The sequence below is a fragment of the Mya arenaria genome, chromosome 2 (genome assembly GCF_026914265.1).
Source record: "Mya arenaria isolate MELC-2E11 chromosome 2, ASM2691426v1".
Classification (NCBI taxonomy): domain Eukaryota; kingdom Metazoa; phylum Mollusca; class Bivalvia; order Myida; family Myidae; genus Mya; species Mya arenaria.
Window position 1 is genome coordinate 48,510,800 of NC_069123.1, and position 24,106 is coordinate 48,534,905.

Below are 24,106 nucleotides of genomic sequence, written 5' to 3' on the forward strand. Positions count from 1 at the left end.
AAAAGGTGCAAAACTGGTAGATTTAGCGACTAAAATTGTACTTTGAACCTCTATAAAAGACAGGTAAACACATATCTCATGTAATAACGGATCGGTGGTCTAGTGGTAACACACTTGATTCCCAATCCAGGGGTCGCAGGTTAGATTCCCCACATCACTAAGAAAATATTAACCGTTTTCCGGGAGGGACGTTAAATGAGGGTCCCGTGTGATAGTGCTATACAATGGTACACGTTCAAGAACTGGGGTAGCTCTAACCAGGGTTACATTCTGTCTGTGCTCCAAAAACATAAAATGACTTACACTCTTATCGGAGCACTACCCAAAATGGCCAAGGAATATGAGTATAAATAAGCTTACCCACCCGACCTGTCTCAGGCATTTATATATAAATGTGATCAATATTGCCAGTCATAATACAAAAATCGACCCATATATTCCCCAACGAGTCTATTTTTAGAAATTACGCCGACATGGACCAGTGATAAATAAACATATATTTATAAACATTACATGCTTGTGAATAACTTAAATACGACCATGTTTTTATAAATATCAAACTTCCAGAAAGGAGCACTTGATAAAGTTATCCCACAACATTCCGGTAGGATCCTCGGAACGTAAGTAATGGTTTACTATTATGAATTATTTTCATCTTTGATGTGTTTTACTAAAATTTAGGTAAACACTATTAGTTGTTAGTGAAGTTTGTCCGTATAATATATGTATGTATAATAGTGTGGTTGTTATAAACAGTAAATAGTTATGGTTGTTATAATAGTTCGGATTTTTAGACCTACGATGATCATAATATTCATTGACATTATACCAATCAATCAATAATCAATTGCGTCTTCTGTAATACAAATATATTCATGTTGATAGGTGATCCTGTTTGAACCACACCTAAATAAGATATATAACAGAGAGAGACAGAGAGAGAAATCTAGACGGATGTCGAGCTCACAGTGTTACCTGTGTGGTGACGGGGTTGGGCACAAGGCTGGGAGGGTGGAGGTGAGAGCCTTCCAGTTGTCACGTGACCAGCAGAAGGGCCTTAAGGTGAGTACATTTATGATGTTGGTAAGGAACTATATATTCCTCACAATAAAGATAAATTCCTGGAATGTGTTCCTTTATTGCAATATAGACCACAAAGAGCTTACACGTGGCCTTACTTTGGACCTCGCTAAGATGCACAACCAAAACAGACGGAAGCATTCAAAGTAGGGCCGTCTACCGGGGCCTTATTATAAGATGCTTGGCTTAAGTCGTTAATCCTATGTCTTTATGGCAAATTAATGATTTCAGGCAAAGTGGAACGACAATGGCGAGGGAGTTTTTCACCGAGACTGCTGGGCAAAACTGAGCGACGGGGCGTACGGAAGGAGTGCTGACCTTGAACTTTCTGAGCTCGAGATCAAATTAGTGAAAGAGGCGCGCAAGACTGCTGAATATCACGATTCCGACGACTACATAACTGCGGAAGCAAAACGGATTGCGCAAATGATTCGAAATGCAGATTACCCAGTATTTTTCACAGGTATAACAGCTTATAACATAAACGTATTTTCGTTAATAAATATAATAATATAATATATATATTATGTATATATTAATATTTGACCAATATTGTTTGTTCATGATACGTATGAGGTAATAACGCGTCATGATTAAGGAAAACAGTCCGTATGTCGCTGTGCCGCGGTATGCAAATTGTGATGGTGTGTTTCAGGGGCCGGGATCTCCACCGCGGCGGGTATTGGGGACTTCCGAGGAAAAGACGGCAAGTGGACGGAGCGCGACAAGCTCAAAGAACACGGTTAGCTTATCTATTTCAGGTCTCACCGTACTTCTACTTTTGACGATTTACTTCTTAGTTTACCCTAAAATGATGTCCTATGTTCTTTTTTTATGTTACATGTCAGGAAACGCTGTTTACTATAAATGTTCTTTTTATCTTAAAGTGCTACATTTCAGAAGACACTGTTTTATAAATGAGTTGTTGTTTTATATATTAGTGCTTCATTTCAGAAGACACTGTTTGATAAATGAGTTATTTTTTATCTTTAGTGCTACATTTCAGAAGACACTGTTTATTACTTATTAAAGGTACAAAGGGGGCAAAGAAAGCCTACAAGAAGACTCCCCTGAGAGACCTGCGTCCCACGTATACGCACGAAGCCATCAGAAAGTTGGTGGACATGGGAATATTCAAGTTCGTTATCAGTCAAAATACAGACGGCATTCACCGACTGTCTTGCATTCCGGCATCCAAGATGGCCGAGCTCCATGGAAACGCCTACGTTCAGAAGTGTGAGAAGTGTGGCACGCGCTATGACGTGGGGAGAAGCCACCGGGACGCCGCCTCTCAGGCGCACAACGTCCCGCCGAAAAAATGTGAAAGGTGCGGCATCAGCCATAGAACAGGAAGGATGTGCGAGAAAAAGGTTAATATGAAAGCGGGCGCTGGAATTTATTGCTGTTACCGGTTTTGTTTATTCGCCTGCAAACTAATTAACAAATGAATAAGTCAGCTGTAATGTAGTTATTGAAATCTGGTGTCTTCTTTTTGCAATGTGTTACTTTATCAACGCATCAACACTCTTGAAAAGATACAGGAAGGTAAAACTAAACCTCCATCAGTAAAATTAAATCTAGCTTCGTATCGTTTGACAGGATTGTGGAGGGTACCTGATGAACACTATTATTAACTTCGGTGACTACCTTGAGGAGCAAGTACTCGATGCAGCGCAGGAGCATGCGCGGAAGGGAGACATTTTTATGTGTCTGGGTTCCACGTTAATGGTCAGCCCAGCGAACAGCCTCGTTATGAGCGGAAAATCCCCACACAGACTCGTTATCTGTAACAGGTAAACCCCTTCACAATATCTTGCTTTTTTGATAAAAAGTCGATAATCGAGGTATAAAAGTATATAAAGTCATAAAGTTATTTTGCATGTACATGTATTTCTTGATAAAAGTGCATGTTCATTGATTATAGTCCTGAAAATAAAGATAAACATACTTTTTTGTGTATGAGTGTGTATAACGCTGATGTCGCCCTTATTCAGGCAAGCGACAGAGTACGATACCGAATGCGAGCGCGTGGACGAGCAAGGTGTACGGATCGGGAGCCGTATCCATGGCGACTGTGACAAGCTGATGAAGGCCCTGATGGTAGAGTTGCTGGGCGACGAAGCCGTTCGCGACTGGGAGGACGGACGGGAGGCGCGTCTGCTGGAGTACGACGAGATGCGGCGATAGTTTTGGACAACTCGGAGGACCATAAATCTACAGTATATAGACAGACGGACAGACGAATTGTTTATTTCGACCTGAACAATGTACACCTTCATCAACACAAATGTTTACTTATATATTTTTCCGAGTAATCGAGTACCCGAGTACTCGATCGAACGATCGTCCGAGTACTCGAGTATTAATTTTCTACTCGTTGTCATCCCTTGTTTATAATGATCAATGTCAACGTGTTGGCATTTTAACAAACAATGTAGCATAAACGAGTATATATACAAGTGAAATAAAAACTGCGAGCATCAGGGAGCCTACAAATACAAGTTAAAAGTAAACTTCACAAACGACTTCATTGTCAACTGTAATTGTCACTACACGTACAAGATACAGGTACACGTACGCGTACACTCAAGTGTTAGGCTGATTCGCATTTACTTGCGCCAACTATTTATCAGTAATGCTTTGCAATGAATCCAACCGACACAACATAGCGCACGCAATTTTCATGATATTTATTCTTTAACGTATTTTCGCTTTTGTTAACGCTTGTTTTTTCTACAAAATAAAGCAAAAACATCGACAACCTGTGTCCTGTCACTCCACCATCCTCCAAGTTCAAACCTCAAAGCCTTCGTCTCTTAACTTCAGCCTTGGTCTCCAAACTTCAGCCTTCGTCTCTAGACTTCAGCCTTTGTCTCTAAACTTCAGCCTTCGTCTCTTGATTAAGCATTCGTCTCTAAACTTCAGCCTTCGTCTCTTGATTTCAGCCTTCGTATCTAAACGTCAGCCTTCGTCTCTTGATTAAGCATTCGTCCCTTGATTTCAGCCTTCGTCTCTAAACTTAAGCCGTCGTCTCTAAACGTCTTGATTTCGGGAGATATGAATTTAAAGACGTTTCGGAACTTAATGTTTAAATGGCAATAGGCGGACACCCGCGAAAGTTGAAAGTCTTAACGAATAAGTATAGTACTTAATACTTGCCTATCTGCGCATCCATTGGCTAAACATTGTATTCTAAACAGAATTAAACGATCAGATGCAAATGTGGTTTTGAATAATTCCGGTTACTACATTTCTGCAATGCATGTAGAGCGTCGCTTTCTAACATACATGTATTGACTTAACTAGTTGAAAAAGGGCCTGTCACACCCAGCCGGTTTGCCTCGCCGGGGCTATACCGGAGCACAAATTTGGCGATTTTCGGGGATCGGTACTAGTTCGGAAGCTCAACGGTATCAGATCACTAAGAACGGTAGAAAATAATCAGGGGTGGTATTCAATATAGTTCTTATCCTTATCCTTAGACATGCCTCAGTGATTCCATTCAGTTGATTGGTCAATTTATTTTACAGTCTAATCAAAAAGCTTAGATTTCACTCTTAAATTTAAGATTGATCTAAGTTGTTTATTGAATATGGCCCCAGCAGGACATCTTCAGACCATCGGCAAAAAATAGCTTCAGCACGCGACGGTATAATTTTTCAAACATGCTCAAAAAATTCTGCTCGCCGCATTGGCTTCGTTAATTATCGGTAGAGCACCGGTACAGTGTGCGTATACCGTGTGATAAATTACGTTTTAAATACTACGTCGGAAGGCAAAATTTGCTTTGAATGAAAACTTAAAAAAAGATGATTTTTCATCCCTATTTTATATAATATGCCGCTTTAAGAGTTAATGGTACTACATCGCTATTGCAACGGCCAATTGTGATATTTCAAGTTCTTCCTCGATTTTCAATGTCGAGCTGGAATGTCGAGTTGGATACAACTGTAGCTCTACATTCAAAAATATATAGTCAAAATTGAAATGTCGATATTATTCTATATTATAGTGGGAATTTTTTAGCAAGATTGTTGAGCTGGACACCATCGTAGGTCGACATGCAAAACTTTATTTTCAATGCCGAGCTGGAATCTCGAGCTGACTTAATCCTAACTTGACATTCGAAATCATATAGTGAAATGTGTACAGCCTATTGGGGGGGGGGGGGGGGGATATTAAAATTTAAAACAACTATGAACAAAATGAAGCACCATTTTTAAATCTTCGTTCATACAAAACTTTGTTAACTTTTATTTATTATTTCATTATCGTTTACAGTCATCGTCCAGCAACAACAACACAGTGTGATGCACAGTCTTTCATTCACGCCCTGTCCCAGTTTTGGTCAAAATTAAATTAAAACAACAACAACAACATAATAATGATACGCTTGTTTTCTGCAACCACTGGAACAAGCCATAGTATTTTGCCTGAAAACATTGTCCAGCGATCTCCTACCTAGTCTTAAAGTGATACACAAAGGGTTACGCTTTGCCCAACTTTCGCTCATTCTTTCCACAGAAAAAGTACGCATTGTTTGTAAAAAGCCGGTATGTATTGTGTGTATTAGAAAGTTGACAATGTGTTGATTGATTTGCATACTTCTATATTCATCGAAGTTGATTTTAAGTGCTAAGCTGATTTGAATTCCACTGAGGAAGCTACGGCCTTGGCGGCCCACATGTTTAATGCACTCTGTCTGTGTCAGATGCAAGACCATATATTGCTACTATAATTATAATGTCGTGTTGAGAACTTAAGATATTAAGAATGATATATATATAACGTCTTTGACATTAATTTAAGGCTAGCAGAATGCGCCAGGGAGTGGTTACTATCTTCTGACGCACCCCATGTTATAACAATAAAGACGGGCCTCTGATCAATATGATTATTACAATTATGAAATTGGCATCAATGTGCTAATACAATTTCAACATGTCAATGCAGAATAATGAAGGCTAGTCAATAATTTAGTACCTATTCTAAATTCCCGCGTAGTTATTGAAATATTAAAAGGCATTTTTGGGTTCGCCTTTATCTAAATCCATGGCGCTTGTCATGCTACATAATTCATAAGCATCTTGTTATTGGCAATTTACCCAATATTCGCCGACATTGCTCTTCACTGACTGCCGCGCATGACTGGGCCGCGCATGACTGTTCTCAAGCTATCTCATACTTAGAACTATCACCAGTCGAACATTGGCAACCAAATTAGTATCATTTCCTTCAAATATTCCAAGTCAATACCAACTTTTATCCGCATTTATTTATGTATATAACGTCTATATTAAAGTAAAGTTTACTTTAAAATGTAAAACCTAAAGGGCACTTTAAAATGAAGTGAAAATGCACTAGTATAATGTTGATTATGTTGCTGAAAATGCTCCTGTTTCGTGTTTTGACTTGCTTTCAATTTTCAAAACGTATTGATCCTTCAACTATTCTGGACAGTAGGTGTGGTGGCCTTTTATTGTGCACCTTTTTTAGAATGTTATGGATGATGACCTTCCATTGTAAACCGTTTCCAGTGATATGATGACCTTTCATTGTGAACTGTGTCCAGTATTATAACTAGCCTTTTATTGTAAACCGTTTCCAGTGTTAAAATTAGCTTTAATTGTGAATTGTTTCCAGTATCATTATTAGCTTTTATTGTGAATTGTTTTCAGTATCATGATTTGCTTTTATTGTGAACCGTTTCCAGTAATATGTATATCTTTCAACTTTAAGACGAGAAAGTATCATAAACCAATAAATGTTTATTTTATTATATTTCTTTTTTTTTTCTTGTATTGCTATTATTGCTTGCTTTTGAAACAATGGTGTGTTGTTTTTGTTGTTGTTTTTCTTCTTTTTTCTTCTTAAGTCTGATCAGTGAACTAAAACAAATAATAATTATGCTCTCAACAGTGGCCTTACAACGATCACTTTTCATCACTAACATAACCGCTACTGTCAAAACATGCCTGACATGCGAGGGTGGTCAATTTATAGATATTGTTCTGTAAAGGATTAAGGTACGCCACTGTTCAAGCAATTTCACGTTAATAATTCCTTTTTAACGTGAATTATCAATATCCTAATAGTGTTAATAATCTGTGTATTATAATATCATGCTCTTCTCATGTATATAAATAAATGTTACCGCCAGAAGTAAAGGCGATGAACTTGAATGTTTGTGCTAATAAACTATTGAATTGAATTGAGTATCATGATTTGCTTTTATTGTGAACAGTTTCCAGAATCATAATTAGCTTTTATGTATTGCTTCTGAATAAGAAGGGGCTGGCCATGACAAGTTCAACCAAATGGGAGACGTGAATAATAAACCACAGTGAGTGAAAAGGACATTTATTCAATGTCAAAATTAAATAATAAATACGAGTTTGACATCCTCGTAACATATTATTCACGACTAGCATATTTGGCGTCCAAACAACCGCCAGCGCCCAATAAATGTGCAACAATAAAACTCACATATACTAGAACATATCATAAACATGAATATATTCATGGACATGAAGAATAAAATCATACACAATCAATTTAGAAATATGTTAATTGCACAACAAATATACCTCATAAAGACATGCATTAAATAATATACATTGATTGTTTGAAAACATGTATGGAGGTGGATTGGGAGGTGGAGGAAAATTATGCAAAATATTTTGCTCAAAATTCGCAAGCACGTATCTCTGAAAAAAAATTCTAGAATGGCTGAAGCGAGAGGCTAGCGATAGGCCGATACACACCATATTGGGCGTCCAAACAACCGCCATAAGTGTAACAACACGACGCCCAAAGAGAGGAACTTGGCATGGCGATGCGTTGTAGATGCTGTTAATGATGGTTTGCTTATGGCAATGGGAACCTAATCGGTGTTTGTGAATTGTTTCCAGTATTATGATTAGGTTTTATTGTGAACCGTTTCCAGTATGTATGACGACCATTTATTTTGAACCGTTTCCTGTATGTACGATGACCTTTTATTGTAAACCAGTATCATGATTTGCTTTTATTGTGAACCGTTTACTGTATGAATGATGACCTTTTATTGGGAACATTTTCCTGTATGTTTAATGACCTTTTACTGTGAACCGTTTCCAGTATTATAATTTGTTGTAATTGTGAACTGTCTCCAGTATCGTGATCAGTTCTTAGTTTGAACCGTTTCCTGTATGTACGAGGACCTTTTAATGTGAACCGTTTCCAGTATTTTAATATGTTGCATTATTGTGAACTGTCTCCAGTTTCATGATCAGCTCTTAGTTTGAACCGTTTCCTGTATGTACGAGAACCTTTATATTGCAAACCGTTTCCAGTATTATGATCAGCTCTTAATTTGAACCGTTTCCCGTATGTACGAGGACCTTTTATTGTGAACCGTTTCCGGTATTATGATATGCTGTTAATGAGAACTGTTTCCAGTATCATGATCATCGCTTAGTTTGAACCGTTTCCTGTATGTATGATGACCTTTTATTGTGAACCGTTTCCAGTATGTATGATGACCTTTTATTGTAAACCGTTTCCTGTATGTATGATGACCTTTTATTGTCAACCGTTTGCAGAATTTTGATAAGCTCTTATTTTGAACCGTTTCCTGTATGTATGATGACCTTTTATTGTGAATTGATTCCAGTATTATGATTTGCTCTTATTTTGAGCCGTTTCCTGTATGTTTGATGACCTTTTATTATGAACCGTTTCAAGTATCATGATCAGCTCTTAGTTTGAACCGTTTTCTGTGTGTACGATGACCTTTTATAGTGAATCATTTCCAGTATTATGATATGCTTTTATTGTGAACAGTTTCCTGTATGTTTGATGACCTTCTAATGGGAACCGTTTCCTGTATGTATGATGACCTTTTATTGTGAACCGTTTCCTGTATGAATGGTGACCTTTTATTGTGAACCTTTTCCTGTATGTATGATGACCTTTTATTGTGAACCGTTTTCTGTATGTACGATGACATTTGATGGTGAACCGTTTCCAGTATTATGATCAGCTCTTAGTTTGAACCGTTTCCTGTATGTACGATGACCTTTTATTGTGAACCGTTTACAGTATTATTATTAGCTTTTTATTGTTTACCGTTTCCAGTTTTATGATATGCCTTTATTTTGAACCGTTTCCTGTGTGTATGATGACCCTTTATTGTGAATCGTTTCCAGCATTATGATTTGCTTTTATTGTGAATCGTTTCTAGTAAACCTGCCTTACAATGGTGCTTTAACTTTTAATTTGAAATCAATTTTTCCATTATCTAAACCTTCACAAGACAATGAGAGCGAGCCCGCGATAATTGTAAGGCCCAGACTGTATTTACCTTTGATAATTACTTGGTTCTCAGAACCAATAGACGTACATTGCATTCCTCCGTTTTAACTGAATGATCCAATATTTTAATGAAATATTCATTATTTTAACACGAAACCAGTTTTGCTTCATTGGCGATACCATAGTGATTGATGACGCTAAGAATATTTAATTGCATTGACTGAAACTAAATACTGGTTTCAAATATTTTATGTTATGATTTTCCTTCGACACTTTGGATGCGCAATGTCGGGGAAATTCGTTGTCAATTTTACTGTGACAATTCTTTGGATTCTATTCTTTCTTCATGGTATTGTGATATTTGTGAAGTCTTATCTTCAAAAAAGACATCATTAATAGTATAATCTTATTACACAACTAATGCTAATTTGATGTATATTAATAATAACATTTGAATTCCTTTCAGAAAAGGATACGTTGCTGTATATAATTTTTAGTTGTTATTAAAGCTGTTTATCCTCTCAGAACTGTAATATTTTATTTAGGCGCGGTATTTCTTTTGTTTTCATGATATATGTTTGTTACACTTTAACTTGTGGGCCATATTTGCTTCTATATCAGGCACGCGGGCATGGACGCTGTCGGTGCCCTTCAACGCCACAGGCGTGGAGAACGGACTTTACGCGGAGTACACATTCGCCGACACGCCGCCGACGGAGGTGCACTGCAGCCTTGACATGAACGACGACGAGGTGTACTTCATGAACGTCACCACGGCAACCCCCGAGCCCATTGACATCAAATACGATACGTTCGGCTATTACGACCTGTCTCTCATTTGCGGCGAAGATTTATTCGAGGTTGTTTTCGAACTCAATAAGTACATCGGTACCGAAATATTCAATGTGGACGTGAGCAATGGAACACGAGATCTTTTCATTGGTGTCACAGCCGCCGATATTCGGAACGGAATGGATGTATACTTTAATGTAGAATTTGACCTTGGCTTAGATGTCACAATTAACGTGACAGTCGATGGTCATACTCAAGACCAGACTGTTGCGGCCAATGGATCCCATATATTTATACTGGACGCCGCATGGTTCACCAACGGTCTCTTTACAGTGGATGTTGTTCTGGACAATCCCATATCTGCAGTCGTACAGAAATATGCCATTATCGCAGTCCAAACCGGCATTATGATAACGTCCTCCTCCTTGGTCGAATACCCGACCCAACCATACATTGTTATGACAAATCTGCCATTCAACATAGCTATTGATTTCACACAAGGCGAAAACGTTACAATTGTAGCCATGCTCGTAGACACTGACCAATTCACTCAACAACTAGAAGCGGAAATTTGTTCAGGGGACGTGTCTGGCACTCATAACTTCATGTTTAACACGTCGCTCACTGGCAATTATTCTCTTGATGTAGAAGTATCAAACTATGCGAGCAGCTACCAGGTCACTTTTACCTTAGAAATAATACACAACGTGAACTCAATAATATTCAATGTCAGTGATCAGCTCGTGTTGGTTAACGAAAACATTGACTTCACGATCACCGTTCTCGGTAGCGCTACTGTAAGCATGGGTGTGGTCACATGTACTGTTGTGTACGGCGACACAGACAGCGCTGTCGAAGTGTTCGACTTTAATACCGATGACATAAGTGGCAGAACAGACCTTACAAGAGAGTTTTCTAAGGCAAACTATACAGCAGGATGGTTCACTGCGGAAATGACGTGTGATAACGGACTGCCAGATACGATTGCGACTATGGAGGAAACCAGAATCATTATTCCCTATCTCATTATCGTGGAGGAGTATGTGGCGAACCTTCAGATAGTTCACAACAGCACCGACATTACGTACCACCCGTGGTCTGTTCCTCTAGAGCTCTCCATGCATCTGCTGGACCCAACAACGAACCCGCACCTGTACAACATCACGTGTGTATTTACCTTCCCGGACGACATGGGGGAAGTAACGATGAATGGCAGCTCCACGAACACCAGTTACGTCACCATAGCGTACAAGTTCAACATTGGTAACCAGTCCCAGATGATACAAGTAAACTGCAGCAATAGGCAGACGTTCCAGCTTCTAGAGCTGAATGCATTTGTGTATTACGACTGCTGGCAATCAGAGACTTTCTTCACTTCCGGGAAGTACCCTGCCGCCGCCATACAGGCGTATACAGACACTTTGAAGGAGGTACTGTCGTTACACAATTTTTTAATCGACATTTCATTAAAGAGAATAAATATAGATACTAGGTACATATTATTTAAAAAAAAAAACTATAAATCTATATCATTTTAATGGGTTGCCTTGTTTAAACCTTCGGTATATATTCGTCAGATTTATTAAATTAATATGCATGACCACCAAGTACAAAGTGGTATACCTTCAATGGCCGTAAATATTAATTGGTTTTATCGAAGTATGAACATATTCCAAGCCTTGAGGGTCAGTAAAGAAATCATATAACGTTCATTTTGCGTCATATAACCAAATGTGAGGGTTTCAAGTACCGGTCGTTTCTATATATGGATAAGCCGTTCCTTTCATCGATAACATTCCGTGCGAGAGTCTGCATGGGTTACAGGATGCTGCTTGTTTCAGATCAAGGCGGTTGTTCTGCTCACCAATAACTGTGGAACAAACTACAAAACAACCTGGACTATTTACGATTCTAATAACAATACTGATTACACAGAAACGACCGAATCCGTCAAAACTACCTGGCAAATAACTGCAAACACAACTGACGCCGGTGTGTACAGGTATGAGCTCAAAACCCAGTTTATAGACCACACTGGCATGCCACATAGCAAAGACCATATATACGTGAAATTTATATACAAACAGTTGGTGGTGTCCCTCGACAATGAGGTGAATGACTACACACCATTGAAGACCGTGTTTGCCGATCTGAACTTCACCGTGAACTCCCTACATTCGTACGACCCTGCGTCCGGACTTTCGTCCGTTGCCAATAAAACAAGTGTGCACAAGTGGTCCTGCTTAACTGGGCCGGACCTCAGCGACGACCTCGTGAAAAACTACGTCCCCATTAACGAAGTGGAGTCTATTAAGAAGGCCGTGAACACAACGTCCTGTGATAACCTTGTAACGAGTAAGTCAGCCCACATGACTGAATTATTCATTTGAATTTTAGAATTTATTTTTAAATACATGTACTAGTAAATTATGTATGACATCGTAGGTGCCGGAAACATTTTTGTAGTAGAATTAACTTATAAAACTGTATGTGTCTACATCAATGATTTTAAACGCCATAGTTAATTTATAATGCATTCATTGAAGTGCATACCTGTTTGGTAGAGGTCTATGCCGTTGTATGGTTTCAGCCGATCGCACACTCACCATTACCCCTGGGAACTACGTGACCAACCAATGGTACATTTTCACCCATGTGTGGACGAAGGGGGACCGAACGTCAAATAAATCACAAGCGATAAAACCTATCGACAAGAGACCCCTTAATCTGCAGATTGTGTGAGTGTTGTTAATGCGAGAGTGTTCATAATCACGACTGGTTTTGTCTTGTTTTTATAACAGTCCCAGTTTGATCCTCCTAAGTTTTATGTCATAACTGACCGGCAAGCGCTATTTTTACACAAGTTCTCAGTTATTTAAATCAACCTGGCATATCTTCCTTGCCCGCAGATGTAAAGGCGTCAACTGCAAGACTGGCGAAAAGGAAATCGTTAAACTAATTTCTCGCGACATCGAGGTTAACGTCGCCATCCTGGCACCGGTGGCGCGCCGTAAGCGGCAGGCGGTCACTGTGACCGATATCAACAACAATTCCGCCACCTACCAGTGGAAGGTGGAGATGAACCATACCAGTCAAACCATATTTAACGATAAAACCAACCATGTAACAGGTACTATGTAATGTATTTATGTGAACATAATCACTATTTTTTGTTATGTTTTTACATATTTCACCATACGACTCTTTTATTTATCAAACGTACGGTCAATGGACTTCGAGTTTGTTCTAGTTTCTAAACCATGAATACAACTATAATCAGAGATGAATCTCTGTGCCTTACGTTATGTTGAAATTCGTGGTAGAAAAATGACGTTGTTATTTATGTACTGTTTATTCGCGGCAGTCACGAGGTCGGTCGGTCTCTCCGTTCCAAAATCGATAATGAGCCATACAAACGACAACTATCCAACGCTGATCCGCATTTCGGTCGACGTGTCCCTGGAGGGGTTTGCCACCACTTCAGCCGTGCAAACATTCTACAAGAACTTGCCACCGTATGGGGGCACGTGTCATATTCAGAACGAGGCTCACCAGAGTATCACTTCCGGTGAGAGATTGGTTTAAAAGCATCACTTGGTAACTTCTTTCAGACATCATAAGTTTGTAAATTGCTAATCTCTTATAATAAAAGAAATAAACACTGGGTATCGAGAATAAAAATATTGTTGAACAACTAAAGCGTCTCGCACAAATACGAAAAAAATAATTGGGTCTGACATATTTAAGTCTATTCATTCGTCTTTCTCGTGTGTTTACAGTTCGGTCAGGTCTGGAGAGGGCGTGTTATAATTGCAGAGATTGGCTGGACGAAGGCGTTCGAACGTTTCGGGATACAAGCTTGGACAGCCAGGGCGGCATCACCTACCAGTTTTGTCAGCTCTTCTACAACACAACCACCAACCTACTCGACAACACCGCCACTATATGCACCGATCGAAAAGGTAAGTACATTGTACCTAACAAGTGGGACACCGTACACACCACCACAAACATATAAGCCGAAAGCAGGTTACGTACGTAGCCAGCGATACCCATTCTTAGCCATGTGAGCCAAGAGCAGGGTAATGTACCCTGCCAGCGCTACCTCATCTAAACCAGATAAACCGAGCACAGGGTATGTCTATGTACACAGCCAGTGCTACCTCATCTAAACCATATAAACCGAGCACAGGGTAAAGTACACAGCCGGTGCTACCTCATCTAAACCAGATAAACCGAGCACAGGGTAAAGTACACATCCAGTGCTACCTCATCTAAACCAGATAAACCGAGCACAGGGTAAAGTACACATCCAGTGCTACCTCACCTAAACCATATAAACCGAGCACAGGGTAAAGTACACAGCCAGCGCTACCAAATCACAACCATATGAGCCGATAGCAGGGGTAAGTACCCAGCCAACGCTACCTCATCTAAACCAGATAAACCGAGCACAGGGTATGTCTATGTACACAGCCAGTGCTACCTCATCTAAACCATATAAACCGATCACAGGGTAAAGTACACAGCCAGTGCTACCTCATCTAAACCATATAAACCGAGCACATGGTAAAGTACACATCCAGTGCTACCTCACCTAAACCATATAAACCGAGCACATGGTAAAGTACACAGCCAGCGCTACCCAATCACAACCATATGAGCCGATAGCAGGGGTAAGTACCCAGCCAGCGCTACCTCATCTGAACCATTATGAACCGGGCACAGGGTAAAGTACACATCCAGTGCTACCTCACCTAAACCATATAAACCGAGCACAGGGTAAAGTACACAGCCCGTGCTACCTCATCTAAACCACATAAACCGAACACAGGGTAAAGTACACATCCAATGCTACCTCACCTAAACCATATAAACCGAGCACATGGTAAAGTACACAACCAGCGCTACCCAATCACAACCATATGAGCCGATAACATGGGTAAGTACCCAGACAGCGCTACCTCATCTAAACCATTATGAACCGGGCACAGGGTAAAGTACACAGCCAGTGCTACCTCATTTAAACCATATAAACCGAGCACAGGGTAAAGTACACATCCAGTGCTACCTCACCTAAACCATATAAACCGAGCACATGGTAAAGTACACAGCCAGCGCTTCCCAGTCACAACCATATGAGCCTATAGCAGGGGTAAGTACCCAGAAAACGCTACCTCATCTAAACCGTATAAACTGAGCACAGGGTAAAGAACACAGCCAGCGCTACCAAATCACGACAATATGAGCCTATAGCAGGGGTAAGTACACAGCCAGCGCTGCCCAATCACAAACATGAGCCGATAGCAGGGGTAAGTACCCAGCAAACACTACCCCATCATAACCATATAAGCCGAACGCAGGGGTAAGTACACAGCCAGCGCTGCCCAATCACAAACATGAGCCGACAGCAGGGGTAAGTACCCAGCAAACGCTACCCCATCATAACCATATGAGCCTATAGCAGGGGTAAGTACCCAGCCAGCGCTACCTCATCTCAACTATATGACACTTGAGAAGGGTTAAGTACACATCCAGCGCGACCCAATCCTAATAATAGGAGCCGAAAGTGGGGTTTAGCATCAAACCAGTCGACCCAATCTTAACCATATACGACTAGAGCAGGATGAAGTACTTAATCAGCTATATCCCATCTCAGCCATATTAGCATAGATAAGGGTTAAGTACACAGCCTGTGCAACCCAATTTCAACAATATGAACGAGGCAAAGGGTTGGGTACACAGCCGGCGCGACCCTATCTCAAAGCGCATGGAAAATATATCTAGCTAGTGCGACCAAACAGTAACCATCTACAACGGACGAAAGGGTATGTGCGCCCCACCACCACAAAATACAACGAGTGCAATGGTAAGTAGTTGATCAGTGCGACCTCTCCGTCACGTATCTAAAAGCAAAAAGATAAGAAACCAGCATGGTAAGTATCAATATAGTTCGATCCAAACGCCAATATATACAACTAGTAAAAGGGTATGTTCCCGGTGAGTACGAACTCTCCGCTATGATATACACCTCGCACAAGCGCAGATACTCAATAAGAGCGACCCAACCGTCACCATCTTCATCAAGCCCGAGGGTAAATACCCGATGAGTTTGACTTATCGCCACCATCAACAACGAATGAAAAGGTAAGTTCCCGGTAAGTGTGAACCATTGTCACCATCTACAATGAGCTCAAGGGTAAGTACCAGGCCAGTGTAACCTAACCGCCACCATCTACAATGAGCTCAAGTGTAAGTACCGGGCCAGTCTAACCTAACCGCCACCATCTACAATGAGCTCAAGGGTAAGTACCGGGCCAGTGTAACCTAACCGCCACCATCTACAATGAGCTCAAGTGTAAGTACCGGGCCAGTGTAACCTAACCGCCACCATCTACAATGAGCTCAAGGGTAAGTACCGGGCCAGTGTAACCTAACCGCAACCATCTACAATGAGCTCAAGGGTAAGTACCGGGCCAGTGTAACCTAACCGCCACCATCTACAATGAGCTCAAGGGTAAGTACCGGGCCAGTGTAACCTAACCGCCACCATCTACAATGAGCTCAAGGGTAAGTACCGGGCCAGTGTAACCTAACCGCCACCATCTACAATGAGCTCAAGGGTAAGTACCGGGCCAGTGCAACCTAACCTCCACCATCTACAATGAGCTCAAGTGTAAGTACCGGGCCAGTGTAGCCTAACCGCCACCATCTACAATGAGCTCAAGTGTAAGTACCGGGCCAGTGTAACCTCACCGCCACCATCTACATTGAGCTCAAGGGTAAGTACCGGGCCAGTGTAACCTAACCGCCACCATCTACAATGAGCTCAAGTGTAAGTACCGGGCCAGTGTAACCTAACCGCCACCATCTACAATGAGCTCAAGTGTAAGTACCGGGCCAGTGTAACCTAACCGCCACCATCTACAATGAGCTCAAGTGTAAGTACCGGGCCAGTGTAACCTAACCGCCACCATCTACATTGAGCTCAAGGGTAAGTACCGGACCAGTTTAACATAACCTCCACCATCTACAATGAGCTCAAGTGTAAGTACCGGGCCAGTGTAACCTAACCGCCACCATCTACATTGAGCTCAAGGGTAAGTACCGGGCCAGTGTAACCTAACCTCCACCATCTACAATGAGCTCAAGGGTAAGTACCGGGCCAGTGTAACCTAACCGCCACCATCTACAATGAGCTCAATGGTAAGTACCGGGCCAGTGTAACCTAACCGCCACCATCTACAATGAGCATAAGGGTAAGTACCGGGCCAGTGTAACCTAACCGCCACCATCTACATTGAGCTCAAGGGTAAGTACCGGGCCAGTGTAACCTAACCGCCACCATCTACAATGAGCTCAAGGGTAAGTACCGGGCCAGTGTAACCTAACCGCCACCATCTACAATGAGCTCAAGGGTAAGTACCAGGCCAGTGTAACCTAACCGCCACCATCTACAATGAGCTCAAGTGTAAGTACCGGGCCAATGTAACCTAACCACCACCATCTACAATGAGCTCAAGGGTAAGTACCGGGCCAGTGTAACCTAACCACCACCATCTACAATGAGCTCAATGGTAAGTACCGGGCCAGTGTAACCTAACCTCCACCATCTACAATGAGCTCAAGGGTAGGTACCAGGCCAGTGTAACCTAACCGCCACCATCTACAATGAGCTCAAGGGTAAGTACCGGGCCAGTGTAACCTAACCTCCACCATCTACAATGAGCTCAAGGGTAAGTACCAGGCCAGTGTAACCTAACCGCCACCATCTACAATGAGCTCAAGGGTAAGTACCAGGCCAGTGTAACCTAACCGCCACCATCTACAATGAGCTCAAGGGTAAGTACCAGGCCAGTGTTACCTAACCGCCACCATCTACAATGAGCTCAAGTGTAAGTACCAGGCCAGTGTTACCTAACCAACACCGTTTACAAGGTGCTCAAGGGTAAGTACCAGGCCAGTGTAACCTTAAGCCAAGAGCACGGGTTAGTACGCGGTCAATGCGTCCTCGCCGCGAGTCTCTACACCGAGCACATAGGTAATTTCCCTGTTAGTGCGACATCATGAATGATACCGCATATGGTCGTTTGCCTGTTTTAATTAAATAGTGTTTCAACAGTGTAACCTAACCGCCACCATCAACAACGATAGTCTGAAAATGAGTTTTGAAACTGTCACACCAAATGCACAGTTTGTGAAACCAATATTAAACCAAAACTAGTTCATTACCAACAAAAATGCTCTTAGTAAATACAAAAAGTTGCCAGACCACTATTTGTACTAACAAGGACGCATGCACGAGCCGCCAAAAATTCCCCCTTAAAAATTAACGAGTTAATTATGAGCTTTGTATAGGATAGATCACGAGTAGCCGTTTGATATGGAATTTATCAGCGAGCGTAGCGAGTTGATAATTCCATATCAAACGGCTACTCGTGATCTACCCGACTTAGACAACAGAAAGTGTATTGCTTGTTTCTCAGTCCGATACCAAATTGCACGAGATTTACCAGTTGAAATATCCAACAGAAAAACAGTTTTGCAGGCCTATGATTGGCCGGCTGGAGGTAGCTGTTATTTAAATTTCGTCAAACACTTTCTAAATTATTTGATCAAACTCAGTTAAGCGGAGACCTAAGCATAAACACTGAACATAACGTGTTTTTGTGAGAAAGCATTGCATTTCATATTATTGGAAGATGCTGATTGTCCCTAATCTCTCTCCGTATAGATGTGAATAATTAATATGAGGACAATTCTGATCAATTTGAATAATTTTCCACGGCAAAATAGCTTAATTTGAATAATTTTGTTTATTTGGTGTCTGGTTCAATATGTAAAAGTAAACATGGTGAACATGCGTTACATTGATTTCATTCAGAACAATAGCATTTTAAAGGTAAAACAATCCGATATTGAAAACTAACGACGAGGATATCGAATTATTTTATTTACTTGCTCGTAAAGATAATGCGTTCGCCCAACGTTTGGTATCAAAACGTTGTCGATTAAGGATTATGTTATTTCATATTTAGTTATGAAAATACGGTCAAACGTGTTTAGCTTTTACCTTGATACAAATATCTATATAGCCCTTGTACTCGAATACTCCCAGCTCAGTTAAGCATATTTTAAAACTGTAGCAATTCAACTCTAAAAAGCGTTTTAAAGCGAGTTCATTTTTTAAAAATATTTTACAATTGATTACGACATTTATAAATAGTATTGATGAATATATAACAGCAGTATTCAGTAAATTTTAAATAAGATTAAGTAAAGTTTTGTTGACCCTGAACCAAAATTAGAGACATTTCGTAAACTGGGACGGCCCCTCTAACACTCACGTAAACTGGGACGGCCCCTCTAACACTCACGTAAACTGGGACGGCCCCTCTAACACTCACGTAAACTGGGACGGCCCCTCTAACACTCACGTAAACTGGGACGGCTCCTCTAACACTCACGTAAACTGGGACGGCCCCTCTAACACTCACGTAAACTGGGACGGCCCCTCTTACACCCACGTAAACTGGGACGGCCCCTCTAACACTCACGTAAACTGGGACGGCCCCTCTAACACTCACGTAAACTGGGACGGCCCCTCTTACACTCACGTAAACTGGGACGGCCCCTCTAACGTTAAACTGGGACGGCCCCTCTAACACTCACGTAAACTGGGACGGCCCCTCTAACACTCACGTAAACTGGGACGGCCCCTCTAACACTCACGTAAACTGGGACGGCCCCTCTTACACTCACGTAAACTAGGACGGCCCCTCTAACACTCACGTAAACTGGGACGGCCCCTCTAACACTCACGTAAACTGGGACGGCCCCTCTTACACTCACGTAAACTGGGACGGCCCCTCTTACACTCACGTAAACTGGGACGGCCCCTCTAACACTCACGTAAACTGGGACGGCCCCTCTAACACTCACGTAAACTGGGACTCTAACACTCACGTAAACTGGGACGGCCCCTCTAACACTCACGTAAACTGGGACGGCCCCTCTAACACTCACGTAAACTTGGACGGCCCCTCTTACACTCACGTAAACTGGAACGGCCCCTCTTACACTCAAACTAGGACGGCCCCTCTAACACTCACACACACCGTCGATTGCAGATGTGACTGTTGGCTGCGTCGGCGTGAAGTTTCCGTCTGTCGGCTTCCGGACTGAGTTTGAAGTGCGCGTCGCAGACGAATGGCAAGAGCCTTACGCAAGCATAAGCTTCAAAAACATTACGGTGAGAACAAACACTTTCCTCATGAAAAAGCTTAACTTGTAATATTGCCATTTAAATAATTATTTATTATAATTAAATCAAGAGTACTTTTGCGTCACGTTGATTTGATAAAAAAGTTAATTAATACCCCTCTTCAGCATTTTAGCAGGCCAGCACATAACAAGAATGAAAAACGGATAATAACATGACTAGATAAGTGATATTTGTTTTTTCCTCCCGTCTTTGGTTTCGAGTGTCATGGCAACTAAATAGTACACTTACATCAAAGACAAGATGGTCAGTCTAATTGATACCGACATCCCCGACTGGGAGGTCTTACTTATTCATACTAACATCACAGACTAGGTGTCAGGTCTATTTAATACTTTCATCAGATACTTGGTGGTCAGTCTATTTATTCCTGACATTAGAGATAAGATGGTCAGCCGACTAAATACTGACATCACAGACTAAGTAGCGAGTCTATTTAATACTGTTATCAGAGACTTGGTGGTTAGTGTGCTTAATACTGACATCACAGACTGGGCGGACTGTCTTTTTTATAATGGAATCACAGATTGGGTGGTCAGTCAGCTTATTACTTACTCTGGGACTGGATTTTCAGTCTGACATCCGGTAAATGGTGGCCAGTCTACTTAAAACCAACATTCCAGGCTAGGTGACAGTCTATTAATATTGACATGGCAGACAAGGTTCTTAATATCGACATCTCATACAAGTAGGGCAGTCTACTAAATACTGACTTGGTGGTCAGTATACTTTATATTGACATACCAGACGCGAGGCGGTCAGTCTACATTATACTGACATACCAGACTTGGCGGTCAGTCTACTTTATATTGACATACAGACTAGGCGGTCAGTCTACTTAATACTGACATACCAGACTGGGCGGTCAGTTTACTTAATACTGACATACCAGACAAGGTGGTCAGTCTACTTAATAATAACATACCAGACTGGGTGGTCAGTCTACTTAATACTGACATACCAGACAAGGTGATCAGTCTACTTAATACTGACATACCAGACTAGGTGGTCAATCTACTTAATACTGACATACCAGACAAGGTGATCAGTCTACTTAATACTGACATACCAGACTAGGTGGTCAATCTACTTAATACTGTCATAACAGCCTAGGTGGTCAGTCTACTTAATACTGACATAACAGCCAAGGTGATCAGTCTACTTAATACTGACATACCAGACTAGGTGGTCAATCTACTTAATACTGTCATAACAGCCTAGGTGGTCAGTCTACTTAATACTGTCATAACAGCCTAGGTGGTCAGTCTACTTAATACTGTCATAACAGCCTAGGTGGTCAGTCTACTTAATACTGACATAACAGCCTAGATGGTCAGTCTACTTAATACTGACATCCCAGACCATAATATGACCAGTCTACTTAAAACTGAAACCCTTGACTGGGTGGTTTGTCTTTTTAGTACTGACATAACATTCTAGGGTGGTCAGTCTACGTAATATTGAAATCGCAGACTCGGTGATCTGTTTACTTAATTGGTCAATAACAGAGGGTGTTTTGCAGGTGAAGCCGGCCATTGACGCGGACGCGGACGAGGAAGCACAGACGGAGGCCCTGAACACGATGCTTGAAACAACCGTAAATAATCTGGCAAACCTGGTACAACAGGAGAATGTCGATGCCATCGCTATGCAGCTTCTAGTAGACTCGTCGAACATCGCCGAGGTAAGATTTTCAGTGCAGGTGTGCATAGCATCATGGTCCGATGTCATGGTTTCTAATCAGGTTATTATACAACATTTTTGGAAAAGATATAATCTCGCCTAAAGGCATAATACGTATGTTTTGGTAAATAAGGAACATGCGTGAACGCATATGAACTGCAACTTCCAAACAGTACTCTTGTTGGAGAGTTATATAGAGTTGAGTATAGCCTTTGATTCAGCCCGCTTATTCTCGCATACCGACTTAAACTTATCATGTTTACTTCCGACAGACTACTGAGGTAACGACGGTTGTAGATGAGAACCCGACGAAGGAGCTGTTCGTAATACCGACCGACGGATCGGAAGTTGATGTTGGGGCGGCGCTCGAGAGCCTCGTCAGCGAGCCGGTGTTCTCCTCCGCCACCATCGCCAAACAGAATGTAAGAAAGGCTCCAGAGACGTGCGTAAAGTCAGATGATACTTTTTATGCTGCCGCTGACATGAAAATCAGTATACACATAAGTTTTAGTTACAAATAACATTGAAAGAACATCCAACTAGGGAACACATGTATACCTGTAGCCTTTTTGTTAAAATGGCCAATAAGGACAGAGGTAATAATATTATTAGATTTTCTAAGTTCTTACGATGATTTACTTGTAATATGTGTAATTAAATGTGTTTCCATTTTATCAAATACATGTAATGCTTAAACTAAGTCCATTTACCATCTTATATCTCATTTTACTGAAAAAGCAAACTGGGGTAAATGCGAATTTCCATTTAGCCTCAAATAGCGCACATAACATTTATTTGAAAAGAAAAAAGATGAAAATTGGTATTTCACAAAATCTAAAATGAATTCAACTATGATTCTAAAACTATGATTTAATTTAAGGCTCCGATTTCGTCGATTCCACACAAATTTTAAAACCATCTATTGAAATATGACCTACATACATTACTGATACTGTTCAAGTTTCTTTTAAAATAATATATAAGGAACAAAACATTATAAAAAAATCGAAATATTTAAAATAGTTGCAACACATTTCCACTTGACGAAATGAATACAATGATAATTGTTTGACACCAGTAAAGGCTTCAAAAGTCCTGGATACGATACCTCATTGTGGTTTACGTTATTTCAAATATTTTTCGCCCATGCATTGTCAGCTAATAAAGGCGTCCATGGACGCGCTGAGAAGCACCGTAAGCGGCACAGGGTCCACTGAAAAGCTGAGCAAAACCCCAGAAACGGCAACCCTCGTAGCGCGTTCCCTTGTGGAGGTGACCAAACAGAAAGACAACAACTTCAAGGAAAACGTATATGTATGTAACAATAATTCGAATACAATGCCCGCATACCGCGGCCTAGTTACAATGTCTGCATAGCGCGACCTAGTTACAATGTCTGCATAGTTCGGCCTAATTACACTGGCATACCGCGGTCTAGTTACAATGTCTGCATACCGCTGCCTAGTTACAATGTCAGCATACCGCTTCCTAGTTACAATGTCTGCATAGTTCGGCCTAATTACACTGGCATACCGCGGTCTAGTTACAATGTCTGCATACCGCGGCCTAGTTACAATGTCTGCATACCGCTGCCTAGTTACAATGTCTGCAAAGCGCGGCCTAGTTACAATGTCTGCATAGTTCGGCCTAATTAAACTGACATACCGCGGCCTAGTTACAATGTCTGCATAGCGCAACCTAGTTACAATCTCCGCATACCGCGACCTAGTTACAATGTCCGCATAGCGCGGCCTAGTTATAATGTCTGCCTACCGCGACCTAGTTACCATGTCCTCATACTGCGACCTAGTTACAATGTCCGCATAGCGCGGCCCAGTTATAATGTCTGCATACCGCTATCTAGTTACAATGTCCGCATACTGCGACTTAGTTACAATGTCCGCATACTGCGACCTAGTTACAATGTCCGCATTACGCGGCTTAGTTACAATGTCCGCATACTGCGACCTAGTT

The 24,106-nt window shown here is 41.3% G+C and overlaps 2 protein-coding genes across 2 annotated transcripts in view; both read left to right on the top strand.

The window, feature by feature from the left end:
- The first annotated feature begins 489 nt into the window (after positions 1-489).
- On the top strand, positions 490-3,841 carry LOC128212494 (NAD-dependent protein deacylase sirtuin-6-like). Its single transcript, XM_052917979.1, has 7 exons — positions 490-620; positions 886-1,062; positions 1,312-1,543; positions 1,736-1,822; positions 2,113-2,450; positions 2,680-2,873; positions 3,075-3,841. The coding sequence occupies exons 2-7, from the start codon at positions 955-957 to the stop codon at positions 3,265-3,267; spliced, it is 1,152 nt and encodes a 383-aa protein (XP_052773939.1). The 5' UTR covers positions 490-620; positions 886-954; the 3' UTR covers positions 3,268-3,841.
- Positions 3,842-9,653: 5,812 nt separating this feature from the next.
- LOC128204420 (uncharacterized) overlaps positions 9,654-24,106 on the top strand; it is a 36,887-nt gene continuing 22,434 nt past the window's right edge. The window contains exons 1-11 of the mRNA XM_052905839.1: positions 9,654-9,724; positions 9,997-11,597; positions 12,009-12,522; positions 12,758-12,905; positions 13,077-13,297; positions 13,532-13,735; positions 13,947-14,129; positions 20,298-20,419; positions 21,972-22,133; positions 22,405-22,554; positions 23,291-23,446. Coding sequence (XP_052761799.1) covers positions 9,661-9,724; positions 9,997-11,597; positions 12,009-12,522; positions 12,758-12,905; positions 13,077-13,297; positions 13,532-13,735; positions 13,947-14,129; positions 20,298-20,419; positions 21,972-22,133; positions 22,405-22,554; positions 23,291-23,446 — 3,525 coding nt within the window. The 5' untranslated portion in view covers positions 9,654-9,660. The remainder of the gene's footprint in view (positions 9,725-9,996; positions 11,598-12,008; positions 12,523-12,757; positions 12,906-13,076; positions 13,298-13,531; positions 13,736-13,946; positions 14,130-20,297; positions 20,420-21,971; positions 22,134-22,404; positions 22,555-23,290; positions 23,447-24,106) is intronic.